Source organism: Cervus elaphus, chromosome 11 (assembly GCF_910594005.1).
Source record: "Cervus elaphus chromosome 11, mCerEla1.1, whole genome shotgun sequence".
Lineage (NCBI taxonomy): Eukaryota > Metazoa > Chordata > Mammalia > Artiodactyla > Cervidae > Cervus > Cervus elaphus.
Window position 1 is genome coordinate 82,928,919 of NC_057825.1, and position 21,354 is coordinate 82,950,272.

Consider the following 21,354-nt stretch of genomic DNA (forward strand, 5'->3'; position numbering starts at 1 on the left):
AATCGCAACTCGCACGCGTTGAGAAAACCCTGATTTTGCCGAGGCTCAGGTGCAGCGAGGCTCGGCAAAGAAAACTCCTTTCTGCACCCCTATCCCAGTCCGAGCGCCCCGGGCTCTGACGACCCCTAGAGACTCCAGAGTGGGCGCTGAAGTTCCCAGAGCTGGCAACAGGTGTCCAGGGCCGGCCTCCGATTTTCTGGAGACACTGAGAGTGCGGTCTTGAACCCCACAAGGGCCCCAGTCCGCTCTCCGAGCCGGCCGTCTGGCGCTGCTGGAAACCGCGCCTCCTGGCAGGTCAGTGTCAGCTGAGCCGCCTTCCTGCGGCCTCTTGTGATGCGTGGGTTCTCGCAGATCAGAAGTGGCGGGGGTCGCAGGGGCCGGGGTGGTAGGCACTTAGAGGGAACTGAGCGCCACACCTTGATGCCCGCTGTGTTGTACTTGAATTGCAGGAACCGTTATGCGGCTGGGGCGGGGTCTGGGGAATCCGGTCATAGAGAGGCGGAAACACGACCCTTCCCCTCGCTTTGGGGGAATGGGTTTGGGATGGCAAGAGGCGTGTTTAACTGCTTCTTCAGTGAGCTAGCCCTGAACTGACCTACGTGCTACCTCCTGCCTACCCAACAGCGCGCGGTAGCCCGAGGCAGGTGGGCAGGAGCTTGGGGCGCCCTCTTCTTTCTCTGCCTACCTGAGTGTCACGCCTTCGCCCTTCTCTCCCCAGCATGGCCACCGGCCTCAGCCCGGACGATCATCTGTCGCCGACCCTTCTGTCGGCCCAGCAGACCATGCTCCTTCTGCTGCTCTCGGTACTGGCCGCAGTGCACGTGGGCCAGTGGCTGTTAAGGCAGCGGCGGCGGCGGCAGCCGGGCTCCGAGCCCCCGGGTCCCTTCGCTTGGCCGCTGATCGGAAATGCGGCATCAATGGGCTCGGCGCCGCACCTCTTGTTCGCACGCCTGGCGCGGCGCTACGGCGACGTCTTCCAGATCCGTCTCGGCAGCTGCCGGGTGGTGGTGCTGAACGGCGAGCGCGCCATCCGCCAAGCGCTAGTGCACCAGAGCGCGGCCTTCGCCGACCGGCCGCCCTTCCCCTCTTTCCGCGTGGTGTCGGGTGGCCGCAGCCTGGCTTTCGGCCAGTACTCGGAGAGCTGGAAGGCGCAGCGGCGCGCGGCGCACAGCACGATGCGAGCCTTCTCCACGCGCCAGCCGCGCGGCCGCCGGGTCCTCGAGGGCCACGTGGTAGGCGAGGCGCGGGAGTTGGTAGAGCTGCTGGTGCGCCGCAGCGCGGGCGGCGCCTTCCTAGACCCGCGGCCGCTGACCCTGGTGGCCGTGGCCAACGTCATGAGCGCCGTGTGCTTCGGCTGCCGCTACAGCCACGACGACGCCGAGTTCCGCGAATTGCTCAGCCACAACGAGGAGTTTGGGCGCACTGTGGGCGCGGGCAGCCTGGTGGACGTGCTGCCCTGGCTGCAGCGCTTCCCTAACCCGGTGCGCACTGCCTTCCGTGAATTCGAGCAGCTCAATCGCAACTTCAGCAACTTCGTCCTAGACAAGTTCCTGAGGCACCGCGAAAGCCTCCGGCCCGGGGCCGCCCCCCGCGACATGATGGACGCTTTCATCCACTCTGCGGGGGCTGACTCTGGCGATGGTGGCCCGCGCCTGGACGTAGACTACGTGCCCGCCACGGTCACAGACATCTTCGGCGCCAGCCAGGATACTCTCTCCACCGCGCTGCAGTGGCTGCTCGTTCTCTTCACCAGGTAAAGCCTCCACGAGGCTTGGGTCAGCCTTCCTCCTTCCTTCTGTAAAAGGTGGAGTGGAATTAGAATGTGCTGAGGTCGCGACTAGCGCTCAAGGAGGGTTTGGGGTTTCGCTGCAGGTTCCCCCCTCTCAAAGCTGAGACCAAGTCCAGAAAGCGCGACTCTGGAAGGCAGTGTGCTGGCCGGGATGCGTTGTGCACGCTCCACCCAACCGTGCCGGGACGGCTGGCGTCGCTGATCTTGTAGCTCACCGCTTCGAGGGGGAATAAATTTATGTGAAACCACTTGGAATAGCAAGATTAAGTGCCCAAGATCATCCCCCGATCTCCCACATTGGCACGGAGAAGCAAAATTGGAAACGTTCCGAAGGAAAGGGCAGCGTAGTAAAAAAAAATATGTTAAGTAAGCACGCCTAATCGGCTCGGCTGGTCTTCAGCGCTGACTGGAGGCCGCCTGGCCCCGCAGCCAAAAGCCAACCGCCCTTTAAAGGCTTTGTATCGCGACATAGCTAGTGTTCGGCGGCGGAGCCTCAAGGACCGATAATCCAAAGCTTTAGGAAAGCGACCAGAAACCAGCGGATTGTGCTGGGCGCATAAAACCGCCGCTCTAGGCGTAGAGGTGTAAAGAATAGGAGAAGCCGTAACTTTAGCGAACGCTGAGCTGCATCTGTTATAGAAAGGGAAGCTGAGTATCTGGGAGGCACCTGCTAACCTCTCGGATCCCTGGGCTCGGCTGGGTTAGTTGGTCCCCAGCCGCGGGCCTCTGCTAAATTTGTACACGCACGAATTAAACATGTCTCCGGTATCCCCAGATCAAGCAAATATAACATAAATTTTACATAGATCATAGTTATATTAAAAGATGAGCCGTTGATTTACATGGGCGGCCGGTATTTTATCTGGCATCCTTACACCAGGGGCAAATGTCTCATTCAAGCCAAGTCTTGATTGCTTTGAGAGACCAGAAATCCTGGTTATGTAATCTGGCGCACAGGTAGGGGAAGCTGGAAAATAAAAACAACTTCTTTTGTTAGAATCCACTGCATCAGAATCCCGTATTTCCTTAGACACTGCTTTCACAATTGGGGGGGGGGGGGAGTGCATATTTAAAATCACTTTTCAGTATTAATATCATGGAAACACATATGGAGGAGGGGCAGAAATCGTATCATGAGAGTCAGTAATAGATCAGGAAGAAGACAATTCCAAAATGGGATCAATAAATCCTTTGCTTCCCTAGATGAGCATGTTATCTTTTGAAACTGCCTTTCTTTCTTTTTTTTTAACCAGAAACCAAATTGTAAATCGTTTTCCGTGTACTCCAATTGGGCAGCAAAAGGGAATAAAACAATTTGGGGGTCACTTTCAATTCACTTTAGCTGATGAAAAGTTCCTCTTTCTAGTGAAAAGACAATATGATGGGGTTGGCAGATTGCATTTCTTATTTTTTATGTAACTTATAGAAATACAACTACGCCCATTCATTTATGTATTGTCTATAGCTGCTTCCACCTCATAGCACAAGCTGGGAGGTAAGAGGGTTTGATCCACAAAGCCTAAAATATTTACTATCTGGCCCTTTATGAAAAAAGTTTGCAAACCTTGGAAAAATCACCCATAATGTCATCACAGGCACACTTAAATTTTTTTTCAAAGTCACAATAATTACACATTTTTTTTACTTCTTACATTTCTACTTATATAGTGGCCATTTCCCTGTCTTTTAAACTTTTAGTCATTTTTACTACATAATTTTAGTAATTTTTATGGCTATATAATATTTTGCCATAGTAACAGATCATTATATACAATCATTTCTCATGTTTGTTTAAACATTTCTTTAAAGAGTGAGCTATTTTAAATGTTTCTGCTATATTTTAATGTTTCAGCTATATTTAAAATTTTAGCTAGTATGGTTACTTTTTTTTGTACCTGCTAAGTTATTTCCTGAAAATAAATTTCCAGACATGGATCACTGGCTTTTAAAAGAGGGGAGGAGTTACCCTTATAGATCTTGCTTTGTAATAAGATTTTGTTTTCCAAAAGGATTGTACTAGTTTTATCGGCAACAGTGAATAAATATTACAGTCTGTACCGTAATCTCATGAACATTAGGGATTTGCTTTTAAAGTTAGAAGATATGTACCTTTATCTATCAGGATACCAATGATCTTTGTATAAAATGAGAATATTGTGTTCTTTGGAATTGTCTCAGGAGATGAAGAAAAAAAGAATTCACTTTCAGGGTTACATTTTAATTTTTGTGGGACCCAAGTGCTTTTGCCTTTGTAGATGCATTACTCTACAAAATTTTTTAAATTAAATTTTATGACTACATTGGTATAAAGATTAGCATGTTAAAGTTATAAAACATTTTCATTGGCCTAAAAGCTTTTATTCTTCTGATTTTAAAAGAAATGAGTTTTCATGAGTTCCTAAAAAGTATTGTATGTCTCCGGCACTTGCTGCTGTATCCAGTGGAGAGAAGTCGTTCTTATCCTTGTCATGCTTTTTCAGGCTGAGAAAACTTAGACCCTTTTTTGACTTACGATGGGAAAGAGAGTTTGAGCTGTGTGAGACTTATTACAGAAAATATAACAGTTATACTCCATCTTGTAATGTAGTGATAAATTAGGAAACTGTTTTAGATTTTTTTTTTCTGGAAATGTTAATTCAATTACTGATTCAGATAGCCAGTTTAAAGAACGGTGGTATAAAAATAAATTGTAATGGGCTTTCTAGATGAAAGAAGGATCAGTGTTCCTCATTGATTTTCTCTCTCTGCCATTAACACCAAACAGGTATTCGGAAGTGCAGGCGCGGATACAGGCAGAACTGGATCAAGTGGTGGGCAGGCACCGGCTGCCCACCCTGGAGGACCAGCCCCACTTGCCCTATGTCATGGCCTTTCTCTATGAAGCCATGCGCTTCTCCAGCTTTGTGCCCGTCACCATTCCGCACGCCACCACAGCTAGTGCTTCCGTCTTGGGCTACCACATCCCCAAGGACACGGTAGTGTTTGTTAACCAGTGGTCTGTGAATCATGACCCGGTGAAGTGGTCGAACCCAGAGGACTTTGACCCAACCCGATTCTTGGACAAGGATGGCCTCATCAACAAGGACTTGGCGGGCAGCGTGATGATTTTTTCTGTGGGCAAACGGCGGTGCATTGGGGAAGAGATTTCTAAGATGCAGCTGTTTCTCTTCATCTCCATCCTGGCTCACCAGTGCAATTTCAGGGCCAATCCAGACGAGCCTTCGAAAGTGGGTTTTAATTACGGCCTGACCATTAAACCCAAGTCATTTAAAATCAATGTGACTCTCAGAGAGTCTATGGAGCTCCTTGATAGTGCTGTCCAAAAGTTACAAGCGGAGAAAGAGTGCCAGTGAGAAGCCAGAGGCAAGCAGAAATTTTATAAGTATGCAGGTTGGGGGATGGGAGTAAAATTACAGGGATTTTTTTTTTCCCCTTAGCTCCTCCGTGCCACTTTCTCAATGAGTCTCTAAAATGAGCGTAAACCAACAGACCCACAGATGATGTGCTTTGCACACGTGTCTTCAGAATAGTACCTCACGAGCCCTGGGCTGTGTAGGGGCTCCAGGAGATGTTTTGAGTGAAAGAGCTTGAGGGCCCAAAGAATTTTTTTAGGTATATTGAATGTTGCTAATAATAATTTCTTGAGGGAGCTTTCTTTGGAGTTAAAACACACATATACATATACACAGAACTACCTAATAAAAAGGCATTTCAGTAACCATGCCTTGCAGGGTGAGATCCAAGATTATGTTCTGCATGCTCTATAGAAAATTGTGTTAAGCAGTTTTAGGAAATATTGTTGAATATGCAAAGATGAATAATTTCAGTGTAAGATGTGATTTGGGGTAATAAGGGAAAAAATAAAGACCAGAAATTCCCTTCTCACTTTTTCAATAAAATAGCTTAGTTAGGCTCTAATATCTATGGGTGGATTTATCTTTTTTGCCCACTGATGTGCTTCCTCTTACTTTATGGGATGAGTCATAAAGTTATTTGCTCAGAAGGAGATCAGCTGTAGTGGGGTTCAGTGATTTCATGAATTTTAAACTATAAATTGTTAAATTGTAAAAAATTCCAAGCTGAAGACATACCTTGTTTGGTTACTAAAGTACAGAATTTCAATTATGAGGAAAAAAAATTTACCAGCTCAGCTAAACTTTTAAAATTTGTGATTATAACATACTGACTTCAATAAATCTCATAGGTTTAAAAAAAAATCACCAAATAGTGTTCAAGGTGTATATATATATATATATATTACATAATTATTCAGTACCAATATGTATTAGTTATTTTATCATTAAATGGTATTAGTTATTTTGGTCAAAGAAAAGTTGAACAATGTCTTTTATAATGTCACAGCAGCTAGAAAAGTACAACCAATTTAAGCAGTTTTGATTCAAATACATAGTATGAGCTTGATTAAATCAACTATCTGTTTTGGACATCATGGAAACCAAGTTGAAGCACAGTCTCTTCTCTCATTGGAAATTTGAATTGAAAAATCTCAAAATTGGATCTGAAAGTTGTGTTCCTTATCACTTTACAGCATGTTTATTAAACTTATATTCACAATACAGAATATCTTTCCCAAGCTGATTTAGTTCATATGTTATACTTCTAAACTCTTGTCATGCTTAAAATTTTAATTTAATTTTAAAGCCATTCTGATTATTGGGTTCCAGGAAGTTACTGGAAATCTGGCCATTAGCCTGTGGAAGGCAGGGAGACTGAATCTGTGTCTGCCTGGTGAACAGTGAAAAATCACATGAAATATCTTGATGTTCTTTATTAAATAACATGGTGGAGAAGTCCCATTATAATGGACCTAGTTTTCCTTTTAAATAATTTTTTTAGATAGCAGCGGTGTTTGTGTTTTGGAAAGTCAGAAATAGTCTTGGGAGGTTGTTTCGAGGATTGCATTGGATTTCAGTGGTGCCAGTCAGGTCGGCTGTGCTATTTAAGACGACCTAGTGATCTTAAGCAGGAGGTCACTTTGGTAACTGTGAAGACCTAAAGCTTGAACAAAATATATATGTTCAGTTTATGTAAATAACCTGAAAACCTTTTTTCAAAAAGTGATGGAAGGTCGCAAAAGTACAAAGTGAAGTTTGGAGTTTTAACTTTCATTGCTCATAAATGTACAAAGGAAGTTGTGAAGTGTCCTAAAAGCTTACTGCTTGTTATATTTCACTAAGCTTTTTGGAATCTTTTTAATCAAAATTACAAAAGAAAGAGTGTATGATCATTTTGTGTGCAGGGGGCGGTGCGGGGGTAAGAGAAAGGAGTGAAAAACACGAAAAGGAAGAAAGATGGCTAAACATTCTCCCACTCATTCAGAAATTAATTAATTTGTAATATGAATATTTAGAAAAAAAAAGTGTTTCATGGGCTAGTGTTGAATCCCACATAGATTTTTTAAAATCCACAGTATAGCAGCACTATTAAAATTTGGAATTCTTATGAATAAACATTTTATATAATTTTAATTAATAAAATCTCACAGATGTATCTCTTGAATATGAAAAAATCTGTGCCAGTGTTTTTAAAGGCCCCAAAGTCAACAGTAGAAATCAGGCTTACCCAATACGTTTCAATTTTTTTGGCATTGGCTATTCCAAAACATTGATATCTACCCTTCCCTGTGCCCTGAGCAGGGCTGAGACTGTAATTTGGGGCTGCCCTAGCCCACTTACTATGAGAGACTTGTGGCAGCAAAAGTAATCGTGTACCAATCTGGATGCCTCGTTAAGTCAACCAGACCCAGATGCGCTGTGATCTGTTTTTATGTATGTAGGCTCAATTCATCTGGCACTTTCAGTGATGAGAGAGCCGGGTTTACAAAGAAGACAGTGAGGTGAGTGCTGGGAGATTTCCTGGTTTATTTAATATGTTTGTAACCCAGTTCAAGGAAGGAAAGCAAAACCAAAAACAGACAAATAAAAATAACCAAATTTGAGGGCTGCTGTAATCAGGTTACAGGCTCAATCAGAAAAATCTAATTTTATTTCAGAGAAAGAATGTATTTGCTGGTCACCATTTTAGTCAGAACGTCTACTCCAGGTTATTGCAGTAGTTAAATATATTGTTTATTAAATGCTTCATTTATATATTAAAGCTTTGACTCAGTAACAAAATTGCTTTTCTTTTTTTTTCAAAACAAGAGGAAGATGTCTCAGGTTTGTTTTGTGGATTATGTAAAAGCTTTCATGTCTCAGAACTTAGCCTTTACCTGTGAAATGCTATTACTGCCTTAACACTTTCATGTTAGATCTATATTAGATCAAATAGTTGCATAGCATTATGTATGGATTTGTATGCTTTTTAGCTATGACACAACTGTATAATCAAAGGTATACTTTAGTAGATGTTTATAATTCAAGGATAACCTCTTATTTAACCTTTTCTTGCTTTTGTATTTTATCATGTATGCTTTCCATCTGTACACAGCAACTAAAATACTTGGTTGTAATGAAATAGATTTGTGGGGACACAGCATTTGTTTGACATACCACATTTTAAAAATTCTATATCTGTAATTACCTATAATAGGACACCACTGCCAAAATAATAAAAATCACTTTCATAATCTTGTCAGGACGTTTTACTTTATGTTGTAGCAAATACAGCCTAATGTGTTTATTCATTTTAACTACTATTTATAAGTGCTTGACTTAAAATATTGCATTGTAAAAATTTTCTTTGGCCATTTTACATTTTTCTTTTTAATAGGCTTTCCACATCCAGTTCCCTACCAAATTTTTGTTCTGTCTCTATTTTTTAATTGAAATACAGTAGATTACAATATTATATAAGTTTCAGGAATATAGCATAGTTCATAGATTCAATATTTTTATAGATTCTGCTCCATTTTAAGTTATTACAAAATAATAGCTATATTTCCTATGTAGTACAATATACCCTTGTAGCTTATTTATTTTATACATAGTAATTTGCACCTCTTAATCCCCAACCCCTATTTTGGACCCTTTTCCCACTTCCCACTGGTAACCACTAGTTTGTTCTCTATATCCATCAGTCTGTTTCTATTTTGTTACAATATTCACTTTATTTTTTAAAATCCTACATATATGATAAGAATTTTGAATTTATAAGAACCAACTCAGCAGTTAAATTTTAATGGCAAACACCTGGCAAAGTAGGAATTAATTTCTGATTTTGAGAGGTTGAATAGATTGAGATTTTAAGACTCTGACCTTGTATTTCTGCTTCATGTAAAAAATATAGTACGTTTTTTCCCCTTCAGCAGCACACCAGTCCTTTTCCTTGAGTATTTCATTCATTTTGTTTTCTTTTGACATGAAAGCTTTTGTTTTTAATTTAGGTGGTAAACATCCATTCATTCATTTTATAAGGGACATGTGCCTTATTTAATACATGCAATTAATGTCCAATAAAATAGAATAGATGAGAGTTTTCTGTAATATACTATGTGGAAATATTTTTCTGCCGACTTTTTTACCTGGTAAAGACTTGACTTCCCAGGGCCCTGCTGGGGTTCTCCAGGCTTTCCCTGCCCCACCCTCACAGATGTCAGGGTCATGCAGTGTCAAGGCCCCTTATTTCTTTCAGACTTTAACTCCCATTATTGTGAAGTCAGGAAAAGTAATTATGAAGTATAATTGCACACAATGTCATTGATTCTTTCACTTTAGCAGCCCAAAGATATGGTTAGAAATTGGTTTAAGAGAATACTTGCTTGCTTTCCAGATATATTCATCTAGAATCATGGAAATTGTCCTGAAGTTTCAGGACAAGTGAGATAAATATTTTCATAGGAAAAAAAATGTCTTTAACAAAGTTGTGATTGGGGTCAGGTGTTTGCAACAATGTCAAGCAGAGTTGTATTCCACCTAATCAATCTGGTAGAGTATAAGACTAGAATGCAGGGTGGGAAATGAATACAGTTTTGGACATAAAATAGGCATGGCTCTTGCAAACTCATAGAGACTGTTTCTGTGACTTCAAAGTCAGTTTTTCTGCACAAGTGCTACAGAAGTTTTGGCTGTTAACTCGCCCTTATTTTGGTTTAGTGAGTCACATACTCTGCTCTCAAGTTTTGATCTATTATAATTCTCACAGAAGGGAAGAGAAAGAAAAGAAATTAATATATTCAAAAATATTTGGAAGCAATTATTTTTAACGTGTTTTTTCCTTTGGCTGCTCTGGATCTCCATAGTGGTGCACGGGCTCTCTCTAGTTGAGGTGCGCTGGCTTCTTTTGTCATGGCGCACCGGCTTAGTTGCCCTGCAGCACGTAGAGTCTTAGTTCCCCAACCAGGGATTGAACCAGTATCCCTTGCATTGGAAGGTGGGTTCGTAACCACTGGTCCACTAGGGAAGCCCCTGGAAGCAGTTATTTTTAATGGGGATGATCAGAGGAAAATAATCTAGCTTAAACAGGTAGACACAGCTGTAGGTAAATAGCAAGTTTGTTTGTTGAGCCTTGATTTACTCACACACAGGCTATGTGGTCTTCAGTGACACTTTTCAACGAGAGCCAAGTATAAGGAGAAAAAATGAAACTAAAATGTGGTGTGAGGGAGACAGTAACGTCATGGGCCAAACTTCTATGTTGAAAACTGTCAGTGTGCAGAGGTTCCCTGGAGACGAACTGACCCAAGAGCTCACTATCTTTCAACAGGAGAGCTTGCCACTTCCCATCTCGCCCGTGTTTGGGTGTACAAGCCAATCTGTTCATTTTTCTGTCCCTGTGATCCTGGATTTTCACCAGCACTGCTCCTCCTTTTTCTCAGCCACATGCCACACTGACAGTATCTTGTGCCAAGAAGACTCACAACAATCCTCCCTTCTAAAAGAAGCTTCCTCAAGCAAGAAAATTTTAAAAAGGGGAAGGGGGCGGTCATATTTTGTTTACTAATATTAAAACTTCTTTCCTGTAATCTGTGGTCAGGATTTTTTGCCTGAAGTTGATCCATAGGTTGGATTGTGAAGTGGCCTGATTTGAGAACTCTCCCTGATAGGAGTGGAGGAGTGCACCACACTCCATGTTGGCTCTTATGACCAACCAGAACCTTTCCTGCTCTCAGAGACATTGAATAGGATTCAATAGCATAGCGAGACTCTCCAGCCAGAGAAAGTGTGCAAAACCGAGGCATGAATGAGAGGCATGTTAACAGGAAGCCTGCTTTTGAAGAGTGTGGATGGAGCGACTGGAATTGGTTTTGGACTGCTTGAGATCCCTTTAAGTGATAGAAAGACTAAATAAACTAATTAAATATATTATGCTAAATAAACAACACCATATTATACAAATTATGCAATATTCCCGCACATACTCAACAGCCCCTGAGAAGCCTGCTGGTCAGGGCTCAGAATCTCTATACCAGACTGAAAAATCTTCCAGCTTCTTTAAAAAATGTTTAATTCTGCTTTTATTCCTAGGCACCTACTTTTGTTTCTTTTCCTTTCCATCTCAGTACTGTTTAATATGAATTTTTTTTGTTTGTATGTGTCCCAACAAAATGTGTGTGATTGTTTTGTATACGTGTGTGCATGCTAAGTCGCTTCAGTAGTGCCCAACTCTGTGCGATCCTGTGGACTGTAGCCCGCCAGGCTCCTCTGCCCATGGAATTTCCAAGGCAAGAATACTGGGGTGGGTTGCCATGCCCTTCTCCAGGGAATCTTCCTGATCCAGGGATTGACCTCGAGTCTTTTAAGTGTCCTGCATTGGCAGGCAGGTTCTTTACCACTAGTGCCACCTGGAAAGTATACATGTGTTTTTAAGGTAGACATGTGTTTGTGTGAATGCTGTTCCTATCTTATCCTGTTGCTCAATCTTCTCTTAGCACATCATTTAAAGACCCATTTCTGTCTGATCTCATGGTTTAACTGCTACCTAAGATTCCGTGGTATTCATCCATCACGTTTTCTGTAGCCACTTTCTTGAGAATGGACACCTAGATGGCCCCCAAACCCATGTATCCCCAACTTCAAGGAACATCCTTGTATGTGTTCCCTTGCCAACTTATAAAAAATTTGCCGTGCATACCATACCCATGATTAGAGATGCTGGACAAGCAGATTTCTGTCTACATAATGTAAGTGCTGTAAGCATGTTCTGTAGAATGCCAGCCCACGCTCCCATTAGTTGTGTACAAGTGTTCCCTTATGCATGCATCCACAATGACATATGGCATGATCTCATTATTTCTATTTTTTTAAAAATAGAATATGTTTATTTCTTTAGGTAGGAGAAGATTTCCTAAATAAGACATGAAAAACATAAACAATAAAATCAAGGATTAATAATTCAACTGTATTAAAAATATCTTTTCATCAAAAAACACTTTAAGGTGAGTGAAAACACAAGCCATTGACTTTTTTTTTTCCCCTTTCTGTCCAGTGATTAAGATTTCATGCTCCCAGTGCAGGGGTTCAAGTTCACCATTTGGTCATATGACCAAAAAAAAAAAAAAAGACATCTAAGCATCTCATTATTATTTTTTATTTATTTATTTATTTTTCATTTATTTTTATTAGTTGGAGGCTAATTACTTCACAACATTGCAGTGGGGTTTGTCATACATTGACATGAATCAGCCATGGAGTTACATATATTCCCCATCCTGATCCCCCCTCCCACCTCCCTCTCCACCCGATTCCTCTGGGTCTTCCCAGTGCACCAGGCCCGAGCACTTGTCTCATGCATCCCACCTGGGCTGGTGATCTGTTTCACTATAGATAATATACATGCTGTTCTCTCGAAACATCCCACCCTCACCTTCTCCCACAGAGTCCAAAAGTCTGTTCTGTACATCTGTGTCTCTTTTTCTGTTTTGCATATAGGGTTATCATTACCATCTTTCTAAGTTCGATATATATGTGTTAGTATGCTGTAATGGTCTTTATCTTTCTGGCTTACTTCACTCTGTATAAGGGGCTCCAGTTTTATCCATCTCATTAGAACTGATTCAAATGAATTCTTTTTAATGGCTGAGTAATATTCCATGGTGTATATGTACCACAGCTTCCTTATCCATTCATCTGCTGATGGGCATCTAGGTTGCTTCCATGTCCTGGCAATTATAAACAGTGCTGCGATGAACATTGGGGTGCACGTGTCTCTTTCAGATCTGGTTTCCTCGGTGTGTATGCCCAGAAGTGGTATTGCTGGGTCATATGGCAGTTCTATTTCCAGTTTTTTAAGGAATCTCCACACTGTTCTCCATAGTGGCTGTACTAGTTTGCATTCCCACCAACAGTGTAAGAGGGTTCTCTTTTCTCCACACCTTCTCCAGCATTTATTGTTTGTAGACTTTTGGATAGCAGCCATCCTGACTGGCATGTAATGGTACCTCACTGTGGTTTTGATTTGCATTTCTCTAATAATGGCATCTCATTATTTTTGAATGAAATATATACCCTTTAGGAAGGGGTAATGCAGTAAATAGATTTTTTTAAAAGAAAAAAAAAACACCTACACTCATTTTCCCTATAGATATATTTGTGTTCATATCACATCTCCTCTCTGAGATGCCACATTTGTTGAAGGCGGGGACAGGGTCCCCAGTCCTTGTTACTGAAAGATCTTATGCATATGGAAGTAAGTGTGAGCAGAGGGTGAATTCTGTTATCCCCGTTTCTCTTTGGGAATGAGGTCTTCTCCTTCCCCTGACTCAGTTTTCATTTGGTGACCTTGAAGTCCATCCAAGTTTCTTCTCCTTGCTGTAGTGTTGAGCTAATTTAACATTTCTAAGTTTCCTATAACTTACTTTGAAACAAGTAAAATGTCATCCCTGGGGTTTCTACCCTTAGGTATGAATAGTGGCTTTCAAACTTTTTTTTTTCTTACCATAGCCCACAGTATGAAATGTATTGTGCATTTAGTACATACATGTGTGAGAGAGTGTATATTTACATACATATATACTTATATAGGGGCTCCCCTGGTGGCTCAAATGGTAAAGAATCTGCCTGCACTGTGGGAGACCTGGGTTTGATCCCTTTGTTGGGAAGATCCCCTGGAGGAAAGCATGGCAACTCATTCCAGTATTCTAGCCTGCAGAATCCCCATGGATAGAGGAGCCTGGTGGGCTACAGTCCATGGGGTTGCAAAGAGTCGGACACAACTGGGTAAATAAGCACAGCATATAGGGCTTCCCAGGTGGTACTAGTGATAGAGAACCAACCTGCCAGTGCACGTAGATGTAAGAGATGCAAGTTCAACCCCTGGGTTGGGAAGATCTCCTGGAGATCGGGCACGACAACCCATTCCACTATTCTTGCCTGAGAATCCCATGGACAGAGGAGCCTGGCAGGTTGTAGTCCATAGGGTTGCACAGAGTCGGACATGACTGAAGCAACTTGCCATGCATGCATACTTGTATAAGATCAGTTTCTAACACTGCTTTCTGTGATGCAATCTATTTTCAAATCTATTTTATTATTTTTCCTTAAAAAATGCACCACAATGAGATACCACTATAAACCTATTAGACTGGCTAAATTAAAAAAAAAAAAATAAAAAACACCCGATAATAGCAAGTGCTGGAGAAAATGTGTAGCTACTGGAACTTTCAAACACTGCTGGGGATTGCTAAGGGTGGGGAATACAAAACGGTACAGAATGACCCAGCAATACCAGTCTTAGATAATCGTCTCAGGGGAATGAAAACTTGTTCACATAAAAGTTTTACATAAATATTTGTAGCAGTTCTATTCATAATCACCGAAAACTGGAAACAACCTAAATGTTCTTCAACAAGTGATTGGCTAAACATATCACAAATATCTTGCATGATTGGCTAAAAACATGCATATCCATGCAATGGAATGCAATAAAAGGAATGATATGTTGATCCATGTAGCAATTTAGATCAATCTCAGGAGAGTAATTCTGAGTGAAAAAAAACAAAAACGAACCTCGAACAGTTATATGCTATATGAATTCAGTTATATGACAATTTCAAAAAGTCAAGATTAAAGCAGTTAGAGCAAAAAGTCAAGATTGAAGGCAGATCACTGGTTGCCAAAGGTTAGGGGTGGGAGGAAGGAAGCATGATGGAATTTCGGGGGGTTTTCTGATTGTGATAGTGGTTAGAGGGATGTATACCGAGTTAATATTTATAAAACTTTTTGTTAAAATAGATTGAAAAAATACTTTTAAAGGATAGTTGGTTCACAAGTGAGCTTAAATGAAGTTGAATCGAGGTTGACAAATAGCACCGAAACAGCTAGTAGACAAAAGTACTGAACCAGTAAGCTCAAGACCAGATGTGTGAACCAGGATGATGGCTGATGTTGAGTTCTTGTAGCCTGGGAGAGGAGGATGGTACCAGGTTCTCAGGGCAGAACAGGAAAGTATAATACCAGCCTACGGGATAACAACAGCAACAAAAGCTGTGGACTGAAAGCTGTCCCTCAGGGGAATTTTAATTCAATGCCACAAGTGTTAACTGAGCACCTACTAGATGGAAGGCATTGTTATTAGCACTGGGGATATGACAATAAAGACACCCAGTCCCTGAGCTCTTGGAGCTGATATTCTAGTAAGGTGTTGTTTTATTTCAGTTGCTAAGTCATGTCCTCTTCTGTTCATGGGATTATCAAGGTAAAAATATTGGAGTGGGTTGCCATTTCCTTCTTTGGGGGATCTTCCTGACCCAGGGATTGAAACTGAGCCTTCTTCATTGGCAGGTGGATTCTTTACCACTGAGTCACCAGCGAAGCCCCTAGAAGGGTGAGTGGAGGGGAAATAAAGATATAAGATTGAGTTAATTGTAAGTGCTGTAAACAATAGAAGAGTGTGTGTGTGTGTGTGTGTGTGTTGGGGAAACTCTTTAGAATGAGTAGTTAGGGAAGCCTTTTTGAAAGAGGTACCATGAAGGGGTAGGCATTAAGGTCAAACACCCTATACACCAATTAAAAAAACAAAACAAAACCCTGAGTGTGGTCTAGACTATTTCCTGTCTTGGACTCTCAAGCTCACTCTCAATCATGTTCCCCTGGGAGCACTAAAACAATTCCTGAAGAATTTACCAGAGAGCAGGCTCTCTGTGTATGTAAGTATGTTAGAACTCACAGACTTGACAGTGATGCTTTGAACAATACAAGTTATAATGGCCTGCTGATTCTTCAACTTAATGGTCACCAAAGGACTTCCAATTGATTTTTCTGGAGCACTTAATGAATCTTCTTCTGGGATATTTCTTTTTTTTTTTTTCATTTATTTTTATTAGCTGGAGGCTAATTACTTCACAACATTGCAGTGGGTTTTGTCATACATTGACATGAATCAGCCATGGAGTTACATGTGTTCCCCATCCCGACCCCCCCTGGGATATTTCTACCTCTGACCTTTGAGTGAAATTTCTATTATATCTGATCGAGGAGGATTTCCACTCTAATCTCAGTGGACTCGCTGAGAAAAGTGAGAAGTCTCAGGTTGCAGTCTTCAGGATCTCACAATCTGATGTTCGGCACATCCGCTGGTGCTTTCTCTGCTGTGCCTGGCTTCACGGTTTAACAACTCTGGCTCATGTCTAAGGCCCAGGAACACCAGGGCTCAGGTCACACCCCACTCTGAGAATTCCGTACGGTTCCCTGCCCACACTTGGAGAAAGCGGCCAGTGTTCCCTGGGTCTGGCAGGCTCTGTATTGGCCCTGCCAGCCTCCGCTGGTGCTCACCTCGCTGTTCACATTTCACTGCTCCTCCCTTCTGCAGGCACCTCGGGGCTCCCGCTGCCCTTCCCCGCAATCACTACTTCAATCTTAAGCCTCTGCCGTTTCCACAGCCCCCAAGCAGATCCAGTTGGCACTCTGGTTTCCTAGCACTTGGTCTTGACATTGAGGGTAAAAGTGGCAAAACACAGGCTGGACAAAGAGGTGAAAGAACAAGGCTGAATTTTTACTGCTTCATTTTCCAACATGGTTTCCAGAAACTTATTGCAAGGAAGAGCAGAATGAGCCTGCCTACCACTTAGTTTTAATTCCTTTGGTTCTGGAAACTTTTAGGGAGGCTTCGTTAATACAAACCAACAACAAAAAAACTTGTTTTCCTTCCTCCTTGCCCCACTAGGCTCATTTTCTTTGTGACAGTGTGTTCAGTTCATAGTATAGATCTGCTGTTTGCTCTGCAGAGTTTAGTACCTTCTTCACTTTTCTTTTTTTGGCTCAGACCTCCCATCATCTCCCTGTAGTCAGAGCTCAGATTTCATCTTAATGAAGCCTGTCTGGACCTCTCTGTTTAATACTCAGTCTGGCCCAGGCACTCAATTCCCTGACTTTGCTCTGCTTCTTTCTGCTTTTCTTTTTCATAGGACTTATTTCCTGTTAACAGAACATAAAATTAGTCTTTTAATTTCTTTCCTGGTTCATGGTTTATTGTCTCTCTTCACCAGACTCCACTTTCCAGGACGTAAATGCCACAGAGCTGGGCATCTTTATGTTGTTTGAAAAGTGGAATATTCAATCATTCTGCTGCATTTCCTACACAATAGTCCCAACAAATGATTTGCATTATATTTCAAATTCAGATGGTGTGATCACTGCCTAAATAATCCACTCACAAAAAGAAATTACTTTTTGTTGTTTAGACCTGTGCTACTCAATGAGGTAGCCATTAGTCACATCTGGCTATTTAAATTAAGAGTAAATAAAATTCAAAGTTCAGTTCCACAGCAGCCATATTTCTGGAGCTCAGCAGTCACATGTAGTTAGTGGCTACTTGTTGGCAGCACAGATGAAAAACACTTCCAGCAGCAGAAAGTTCTACTGGACTTTCTATTCCTCTATAGCAGTGCTATGGAGGAATCAATTTGCCAGCTTATTTGATTTTTACTTTCACGTAGTTTGTAACTATATATTTAATATCTCCATTGAGTAAGGCACCATGATAACTGCATAGGAAGGATTCAGAGACCTTGCTTCTTTCAGCAAGTGGGTCTGAAGATAAATATGAAGTTACATATCAAGAGCCTTGAGAAGACACAGATGAAGTGCTGCAGAAATTCAAAGGAGGGAGAGATCTGTGTTTTCCAGCTTAGGGTAGAAATCAAGGAAAGCTTCCTGGAGGAAGTGGGTCTGAAACAGAAAAGTGCCTATTACCTCAGTTCTGAAGCACAGCACACTCAAAACCTCAAGATTGCTAGAGGAAAGAACTTGTACCAAGTAAGATTCTGGCGGAAAAGTTAACACCAAACAAGGAGATATTTTTAAAGTTTTATTTATTAATTTTATTTATTACCTGCACTGGCTTTTTGTTGCTGGGCATAGGCTTTCTCTGATAGTGGTGTATGGTCTTCTCATTGTGGTGACTTCTCTTGAGGCGGTGCAGAGGCTCTGGGCTTCCATAGTTGCAGCACACGGGGTCAGTAGTTGCAGCTCTCAGGCTCTGCAGCATGGCTCAGTAGCTGTGACACATGGACTCAGTTGCCCCAAAGCATGTGGAATCTTCCCAAACCAGGGATTGAACCCGTGTCCCCTGCAGTGGCAGGCAGAGTCTTAACTGCTGGACCACCAGGAAGTCCCAAACAAGGAGATTAATGCTATGGCTCCAAGACTTTGGAATTCCATTTTTACTTCTCCCTCACCTTCACCTTGGAACAACAAGCCGGCACATTTACAGAAACCTCGATTTCTGGTCCTAATGTCCTCTGCTTGGGCAGAGCTGAGACTAGCTGGTGAGAACTAAAACAATTTGGATGGTTGCTTCTCTAATTTTCCCTTCTGTCTGGTCATTCCAATCCGAAGACAATCTCCTAAAGCTGCTTCTTGTAGGACAAAGCTTGACGTCTTGATCTAAAGAGCTATATTAAGAGGTGATGAATGGTTGATGCGATTTTCACATACCTGAGATTCTCCACTTGGGCTCATGTATCGCTCTCTCTGAACCCATAGGAGCTGACTTGTATTAACCTGACCTTCACCCATAGTTGGGGAACCCAATACTCCCAGTGGAAAATAAGCTCAGGTCAAGGAAACAAGGCATGTGAGAAGCACAATTATTTCTGTAGAAAGTCACTGCGTTGCTGAGATCTGTGAGGCTCTCCAGTGCCATTAATAAAAGTTCAGTAACTCTTGAGTGTTTGTTCTGACTGCTCAGATAGCCCCAGGAGGCTCCACTGGCCACTGGTCATCCTGGTAATGACTCTTCCATGGTTCACAGCAGAGGCTGCAAACTATGGCCCATAAGCCAAATCTGGCCCCTTGCCTGTTTTTGTGCAGCTATGTGAGCTATGAATGGTTTCTACATTTTTTAAATTGCTGGCAAAAATCAGAAGACTGATATTTTGTGATATATGAACATTTTATGGTATTCAAGGTTCAGGATCCAGAAATAAAGTTGTGTAGGAGCTCAACCGTGTTTATTTACTGATTGTCTAAGGGGTTTCCTGCTGCAATGGCAAAGCTGAGCAGTTGTGACAGAGACTACAGGGCTTGCAAAGTGAAAAATATTTACACTCTGGCCTTTTACAAGAAGTTTGCCAACTTTGGTCTATACCCTCAGCTTCTCAAGGCATCAACTAATAGTGATAATAAACTCCTGGCAGGCTGATCCTGCCTCACAGAGAGACATGAACTCACAAAACTGAAACCCCAAGTGAAGTCATTAGGAGGCAGAAACAGGTCAGAGGCATCTTTCACGAAGGCAATATTCCAGATTGTTTGGAAATGGAGGCATTTTCTCATAGACTAGAGACACTAAAACAAAATTGAAAAACAGGCTGTGGCTTCAAGCGTTGAAGTCTTGACTCAGTGATTTTCTTCTTCCTGAACTATTGGGTCTCTGTAATTTTATATGGTTTGAGAGTGTGCCATAGGGTCACAATTCTTCTGCACAGCCTAAGATAATGCAACAATCAAATAAACAAATTCATCCTCTCAGATAGTCACAGGGAACACTCTGAAATATGTTTTTGAAGAGTTCCTATATGTTGTTAAATGCAGGACACTGTAAATCAAGTATAATTTTATATCATTCAGATCAGCCAGATCATCATTTATTCAGCATCTGATTTATGTTTCTTAAACACTGTTAAGTACTGTTAGGTTGTTATAAAATAAAACTGTTATAAAAACACACACATTTCCTGATTCAGAGGTGTTCATTTTCTGTTTGAGGAAACACAGTTAACTCTCCTGACACAGTGTGACAGGCGTTGTAACAGAGATACCTGTCAAGTGCTATGGGAATAAAGATTAGGAGACCCCTGATTCTTATAGGGAATGAGAGGAGATGAGGATCAGGAAAGGCTCTGCAGAGAAGATGCCACGTGAGCTGGGCCTAGGCAGGTGATTAGGAGTTGACCAGAGAGACACAGACCTGTGAGAGGGGATGAGAAGATCCCAGACAAGGCCCTGAGGTACAGAAAGGTGTGGCCATCTGCTTTGGTCCTGCTGGAAACCCATGCATGGTCCAGCGCTGCCATCTTATGCCTGTTCCATAGATTTCAGCTGAATGAATGTGATGTGTTTGGTGATAATTGAGGTAGAGTGGGGGAGTATGTGTATCTGTATACTCACTAACATGCTATTGGGGAACCATTTCAGGGACCAGACAAGACTGACTTTTAATATTTCATGTATCTCTGGGTATATAAATGGCATTTCTTGGAGTCCTTGGAAATAGCTTGTAGTCTTTCTTAGCAGCATTTCTGAAGCTCTCTCCTGCTCTGGTAGACAATGTGCACATGTTTGACATTCCCGTGAAACCTCTGAAAACTTACCAGGACGTTTAAACTCACAGTACTGAAGTGCCCAACTGTTAATGATGTGTCATGGTAGCCATTTGCTGTTGAATGTTTGGTCTTAGGTAAGACAGGCTGTGGGCCTTTGGCAATTGGAACGCATAACTTTCTCACACTCAAAAAAAGTATATATCAATTCATGGGATTACCTTAAATCAGTTGCTCTCATTTATTTTTAAGGTACATTATTTGTACTTGTTGGCTCTTTATTTTTGGAAGCAAATGACTTTCAGTCTTACAATGAATTAAAATATAAGAACTGGGGTTTAAAAGCACTGCTTTGATTCTGTTTTATAGATAAGTCCATTTGTATCATTTTTTTAAAAAAGATTCCACATATAAGTGATATTATACAATATTTCCCTTTCTCTGTCAGATTGACCTTACTCAGTATGGCAATTTCTAGGTCCATCCATGTTGCTGCAAGTGGCATTATTTAATTCATTTTAATGGCTGAGTAGTATTCCATTATACATATCTACCACATCTTCTTTATCCATTCCTCTGTCGATGGATGGATAACTAACAAGTACCTATTGTATAGCACAGGGAAGTCTGCTCAATATTATGTAACAACCTAAAAGGGAAAAGAATTTGAAAAAGAATAGATACATGTATGTGTATCACTGAATTACTATGCTGTATACTTGAAACTAATGTCATATTGTTAATCAACTATATTCCAATATAAAATAAAGTTCAAAATAAAATAAAAAGTTCAATAAAAGAAGCACTGCTTTGAACTACAACACCTTGACATTTGCAGATTTGGCAACCATGGGGTTAGTGACTTGGGATCCACCCACACAGTAAATCACTGAGCCACAAGTTTGAA

The 21,354-nt window shown here is 41.6% G+C and overlaps 1 protein-coding gene across 1 annotated transcript; it reads left to right on the top strand.

Annotated features, from left to right (window-relative positions):
• Positions 1-343: 343 nt before the first annotated feature.
• On the top strand, positions 344-8,383 carry LOC122703754 (cytochrome P450 1B1). Its single transcript, XM_043918213.1, has 2 exons — positions 344-1,753; positions 4,554-8,383. Exons 1-2 carry the CDS (start codon positions 720-722, stop codon positions 5,140-5,142), a joined length of 1,623 nt encoding a protein of 540 aa, XP_043774148.1. The 5' UTR covers positions 344-719; the 3' UTR covers positions 5,143-8,383.
• Positions 8,384-21,354: the final 12,971 nt, after the last annotated feature.